General features: G+C 48.7%; 1 protein-coding gene across 1 annotated transcript; it reads right to left on the minus strand.

The window, feature by feature from the left end:
* Positions 1 to 2,567: 2,567 nt before the first annotated feature.
* On the minus strand, positions 2,568 to 4,607 carry EsH8_IX_000027 (major facilitator superfamily domain-containing protein; the record flags this gene model as incomplete). Its single annotated transcript, XM_083266363.1, has 1 exon — positions 2,568 to 4,607. One exon carries the CDS (start codon positions 4,605 to 4,607, stop codon positions 2,568 to 2,570), a length of 2,040 nt encoding a protein of 679 aa, XP_083129928.1.
* Positions 4,608 to 6,868: the final 2,261 nt, after the last annotated feature.

Consider the following 6,868-nt stretch of genomic DNA (forward strand, 5'->3'; position numbering starts at 1 on the left):
AACTCTCAAAGCTAATTCAAAGCCGGTCATAGTAGCTCTCAGTATAAATGAATGACTGGAGTCGATAGTAGGATAGGATTGAAGTGGTCAAGTTCAACACTGCCACCAAAGGAGGGGCTGATCTTAGGTTTTCAAGGCAGCCAATTGTGCAAGGCAGAAGACTAAAGGAACATACAAATATGATCACAGAATTGACAGTATAAGCCGCGTCTAACAATTGTTTGAGGTGATAAAGTGACCAGAAAGTTGAGAAAATCTAGGAATGCCTCACCAGACGGACAGGCTTGATCAGGATGCTCCCAACTGGAAGACAACCAATATCAAACATTTGTTCAGCAGCCCTCATGAGGGTTCTCGTATAATTTCCGGCAGAAAATTTTGCTCAGTTTTACCTAAGACCTCACCATTGATGATATCGCTGGGCAACCGAGACATTCATGCAGAGGAACGAAATGAACTGAGAGATTTAAGCTGATTCTCGTATTCCTAACTGTAGCTTTAGGCGACATCTGCGGGTTGCATTCGTTGTGTGCATTGACCCAATCAACTTCAGGGTGGTAAACCAAATTGCTTCTCGTATTGCTGACTTTAGTTGACATCCGTTAGATGCAGTGATTTTTTGCAAAGATGGGATTGACTATAGTATGAACTAATGCAAGGACAAAAAAAAAGGTGCGTATTCAAAGGCGGCATGGCTCCGAAAAGGAGGTTAGGATGAGGCATAGAAACCCAAGTCGTTGTGTTGGCTCAAAAGCTTAGCGTCTGACTCAGACTCTATGCATGCAGTCGGCACTTTTGATGAATTCGCAAGGCACACGGGCAAATTGCACAGAGCCAATTAGAGCCATTCATTCACTTCGTCGATCCAGACGCGTTATGTACAGTGCCCACAAGAAAGTTTGAAAACACCGCTTGGGTGGCGCGGCCATTAAGTGGTACTTTCAGACTTTCTGGTGGTCACTGTAGGCTGCTAGATTCACAGCCTCTAGCTGGCCAGATCAATTGTGCTACATTCGATCGGTCGGCTTACAAGAACTAATTAGTACAGATCAGCTGTTCTTTTCTTGATTATTCCATCAAATCCGTTAGGAGTACCCTGCAAATTCGGTCAATCGTTCCCCGCCTCATGAGTCCTTGTCTCGGCTTGATGCAAAAAGCCGAAAGCCGAATTGCAGCACTTGTTCTGGTATAAATTGACATCTGATGAACTGGCATCACACAAGATGGCAGATGGGTCACTGTGCGTTCACGGCAGGTTTTCATGTGTGATAGCAGAGTTCCCCATGTGCATGAGAGGCGTAGCGTGGGACTTGTCCCTAGACCCCCGCCCCCTCCCCTCCTACTTACGGCGACGCACGCATGTTATGTGCGGCACGTAACGGAGCGCCAGAGATGGAAACAGGATCCGAGGGGGCATTTGATATGTACTTACGGCGGGGGAAAGGATCAGGACTGTGATGAGTCTCATAAGAGGACGCAGGCAGAGGTAAGGATACAGCTCAGGAGTCTAGCTTATTTATGAGATGATATGGGACGCGGCGGGCTCCTTTGTCTCACATGAAGACAAACCGGCGTTAAGCGTTGCTACTAATATGGGAGGCGTATAGCGTTGTGTAATGCGACGTAACTCACTGATCGCGTCTCCGGTCATGGTAATGTTAAGATAATGCCATCAAGAAACTTTCCTGCTGCGTGTCTTAATCGTGTTGCTGACGACATTTAACATGCCGATCACCAATGAGGAAGAAAATATGTTAAAACCGCCACGTGACAACACACGCTCACCTACTAACGTATTCTTTCCACGAATGCAAGCGACAATCCAGAACCATGAACGACGTGCAAAAGCGGTTCGCTCCGGTGAAGCTAGTTTCCCAAATTTCAATTCCAAAGTAGGACTAGCCATCCACAAGGTTGATTGTATGCAGATTAAATGTGCCTCGGTAACTATACACTTCACATCTCTTAGCAACGTAAGAGAAAACAGCAACGGAGGCTATGGACGAGAGGTATCCCGAAGCTTCACACAGTTCCCACCATGTCAGATTTAGTTCATTAAGGTAAATTATCTGACGAAAACATCATATATCAGTCAATTTCTTATGCTATTGGACTTAATCCCGCCAAACGACTGTAGAGCCATTTCCAAACAGGTATTCAAGTGGCTTGTCAGACGCTGGGAGGTTGTTAGTGATTTGATTTGCAAGGCTAGGTGACTCGGAATCTGCCTTTAACTAAGCTAGGAGCTCAACTCCATCAAAAGCATCGTTTTTGAAATTGAGTGCGGTGCCGTGGTACATCTCAACAAGATCTCTGCGGTCATCCATTTCAGTGGTTTTTTCGGTATGACCCTAAAATTTATATCAACCAGGCTTTCAAAGGCCCCGAAACTGAGTCAGGATGACTGGTTTCAAAACCGCCACAGGTATTGCAAGCCGTTTACTTGGGAGCATGAACATCAATGGCTAATATATTCCTTGATCGGCTATTAATAGAGTCTGACAATGTGATTCCTTCTCAACGCCCCATCTCTCAGCCACGGACACCCTTGTCTGTCTTCATGCTACCTACGCATCCTTACGGTAAGCATCAAGCCACTTTCGATAAAATGGCTTCGATTCCTTTTGGGCATTTGCTGGCACGGTCTCGCTCCCAGAACGTTGCGGTACATCAACCATCTCGCCATCGAGGCCCCTGTTCGTAAATGCATTTTGCTGCCTGCCCAGATAGAAGTCGGGCATAAAGAAAGTGGCAATGAGAGGTACAGCAGCAAGAAGAAGGGCAGTAATTGCGATGTGGCCGTTGACATGGGCATACGCACGGATGGCGCCCTGCCTGACGGGGTCATCAAAGGCATAGCTAGTGCGCAGCTTCTTGATGCTTCCGTAGAGTTTCAAGACCGTCTTCTCATCGACGCCAGGCATCTCCATGTACATGCGGTCGAGCATCTCACTTGTCCAGATGGCGGATGAGACGGCACTTCCCACCGAGGAGCCCAAAGTGGACCACAACGTAAGCAGGGCGATGATCGAGGCCATGTCCTCGTGCGGTACCGAAGCCTGACTGCCTACTCGGACGCCAACGACATTGAAGGAGCCCAGGCAGAACAAGAGCTGGGCAATGACCAGACGGGCCGTATCTTGCACCATGGAACCGTTGCTTTGGACCAGCAAGCCGTAAGCGATGAGTCTTGCTACCGCACCAAAGACCATCATGGACTTGTATCGGTGTGTGGACCTCTGAATGAGACCGACGATTGGTCCCATGATGCTGAGACCCATAGTTGTGATTCCCAGGAAAATGGTCCACTGGTAAGTCGACCACTCTTTGATTATGTATATATACGAGGAGAAGTAGGTATTTCGGACTGATGAGGCCATCTGGTTGAAGGTGAAGATAGTGGCTGATGCGAGGAATGTTCGGTTCCTGAGAATACGCTTTGTCATGAGCGGCTTCGGGGCGAGATATATCTCGAAGAGAACAAAGGCAATGAGCAGGAGGAAGCCGATAACGAGCATAGCGATTATGCGTCCGTTTGACCAACCGCCGTCAGCATCTTGTGCAAGGGTGAAGGGCAGCAAGATGAGTGAAAAGGATGTTCCGAGAATGATGAGTCCGGCGATGTCGATGTCGATTAGGCCTTCAAGAAGGAGCTTTATCCAGAAGCCGAAGCCCTTGGACGTAACAGATCCCTCAGAGTCGCCAACGGCCCCGTTCCTCAAGCGCCTCGAAGCAGCCATGGTCACCATGCCCAATTTTTCTCCTCGCCGCTGTATCGAATATAGAGTGAATATGGCCGGGACGAGCAAGACAGGCACGAGAATGGCAAACATGCCCAGGCCCCATCGCCAGTTGTCAACGAAGGCCTCGGCGATAAAACCGTTGACAGGTACGGTTATGACGAAGGGGATCGACAGGGCGGCACCGAAGAAACCTCGCCACTGCAGCGGGGTCAAGTCGCCGACGATGATATCGCTCAACAGATCAAGCCCAGACTTGCCGACCGAGGTGAAACAGATTCCCACAGTGTATGCCGCGAAAGTGCTCGAGCTGGCCGCAACGGCGAAGCCGACTACGTAGAAGACGAGTATGACGACGTAGGTGGTGGGACGTGAGGTGATATCTGCCAGTTTACCGATGAAAGGTTTGCTGATGGCCCGTATGATTTGACTGGCGGTGCTGACGGCAGCGAGTGAGCTGTGCTGTCCAAACGTGGAACTAGCCATGGTGGTAAAGATGGTGGAGGTGATGCCCTGGTCGAGCGCATAGGCGAACATGGTCAGGCCGATGGAGATGCCCAGCAGCCAGAGAATCACCTTACCAGACTTGCCCGATTGGTAAAGCACCTTGTTGAAGGCTTCAACCCGACTGACCCCGATCTCAGCATGGCCTTCATCATTGGCGGCAGAGGGATCCGCCTTCGAGACGTCATGAGCCTCGTGTGATTGCGAGGGGACAACCTTGGAGTGGCCGTCAGCTTCAGCGTTTTTGTTTCCATCAGCATGTTGTTCTCGGCTGATATATACTTCAGACGCGGATGGGCTTGTCGAGTATCTGTCGTTATTGTTGGGTTGGCCCGCGGACGGAGCTCCGGCTGGCGTCGACATGTTTATCTTCGGTTGTGCGACACCAACTTTTCCGAATAAACCGCAGATGCGAGGAAATTTTGGACAGTCAATGGAAGAAAATGTTGACGCGGATTACCTGGCTTTTACACCGTTGACTGCACCCATCCCTGGGCAGAAGGAACCGGAGGAATCCGATAAGTGTGGCACCCGTCACCAATAGTCTGCCCTCCCCTCTTTCCTCTTCCCTCTTGCTTCTCCCGATTCATTTCAGTTTGTCAATTTTTTCCGTCTCTGTTCCTCTGATTTGATCGATTTTGGTCCACAGCTCAACCCCCTGCTGAGCCAAGAGGACCGAAAATTAGAGGGTGCAGGGATGGCTGCATCTGATAAGATCTAAATATCCTATCGCGGGTACGGCAACCCGCAAGAAGGGTATCGGAACGCCATTCTTCAATTGGGAATAAAAACACTGCTTTTACAATATTTCCATTATATTACACACTATATGTGATTGGCGGAATAGCTGCCGCTCACGTGTTCCTGCTCCGGAATCGGTGACCGCCCACACGAGTAAGGCAGGGCTACTTCTCAAGCCGCCTTGGTTCGCGCTTTCCATCCAGAGGCTACAGGTGTGCATTTACCCTTTTAGTTCATAAACCCTGCACTCGGGGACCGAGTTTGGCTCGGGATCTGTCCGCAGCACTGCCATATGATCGCTAGGCCCCCACTTACACGTCCTGCACCGCTCCAATGGTTCGATACACCTGGAGATATGCATATTCAGCTTACTCGAACTTGTTCGAGTATTTGCCAAACCGCCTCGGGTTATGAATAAATCCGTGCCTGGCGTCTGGTGATGGTTTAAGGCAATACAAATGTAAAAGTCCCTACAAGACAGCAGCGGATGACAGATGACTGCGGCATGCGAGGTACCTAACCAGAAAATCCTCGCTCTTGTTCATATTTTTGGGAGGGCATAACAGCAGCTTTATAATAAATGTAGGTAGTCGGTAGTTGTGAGAAGTGGGGACGGTCGGAGAGTAAAATGGTGCAGGCATGCGCCTCCACGGTGCTAAACATGCACCTTGATGGTAGGTTTGTTCCCCGAAGTCGTCTACAGAGGTCAAAGTGCTAGTTGCCCCTTGATTCACGTCCACCAGATGCGCCTTTCCAAGCTGCGATCCATTGGTTCCGCTCTCCAATCCTACACTTACGATGCTATCCTACCGGGATTGAACCTGGATTATCACTCACTCACCCTGGCGGTTGGTCAATTTAGGCTAATCGCTCACTGCCTTTTGGCCCCTGCACTCAACCCCACTAGTGTGGGGTTCTCGGCCAATCCATTCATTCACTCCTCGTCCCAACACCACCATTTTCTTCCCAGGACTTTGATTCAAGGCCGACGTCGCCATTAACATGTGTCGTTGACGGCTTGTGGTGGGAGGACGGAGACGGCAAGTATTTTTCTTCGAGGGTTCTTCAGAGAGAGAAGACACGCAATTGGGAAACAACAACAGAACGAGGCTGGTGATGGATGGGACTTTCTGAATTGGAAGACACTTGAGAAGATACCTTGGTACTTGCTTCATGACGGTCTCAGCTCGTTATTGAGAAAGAAGGGATTCAGTTATGTAAGATGATTGGTTGACTGGACAACGTGATTGCTACGAGAACACCGTCACTGAAGGTCGATTTGGAGAAGAACTGGTGATTATTTTCAGCCTGAAAGACTACTGCGCGCATCTTCACTGGATATTATCTGCACCCTCCTATTCATCATCGCAGTACTCAGTTTTCTATCACCGCCGCTTTATGTCCTTGTCCTTAAGCTCTGAAACTCATTCGACACCCATATCAACAAAGAGCATTAATGTGGGCGATGTTGAAAGCAAGACTTTTTGGAATCGCTCTCAGAAATACAAATATATCATATTAAACCGCGTAGGGCAGTATACTTGATTTAAATCCGGTTGCGGTGATAAAGCAAATGTTACTATAGTGTACTGCAACATTAAGACTACAGCAGGCTCAAGGCGAGGTATATTGAATGACCTCACTCGGCCGTAGTCGCGATGAAAAGATTAAATGGCTGCCTTATTATGATATTTTCATTTATTACTAGAGACTGCTGGTGCTTTTTTGAACCTCTTTGGGCAAGGAGTAAATGTGGGTTTATAGTAGGGATTTGAGCTGTAGAGAAAATTGATGCTGGCATTCCATGGAATAAGGGTGTTCCTAAGGCAACTCCTTTGCCCTTGTGTCTGAGGTAATAAACATGACCTCTTTTAGAGGAAACT

Source organism: Colletotrichum jinshuiense, chromosome 9 (genome assembly GCF_051148585.1).
Source record: "Colletotrichum jinshuiense chromosome 9, complete sequence".
Taxonomy (NCBI): Eukaryota; Fungi; Ascomycota; class Sordariomycetes; order Glomerellales; family Glomerellaceae; genus Colletotrichum; species Colletotrichum jinshuiense.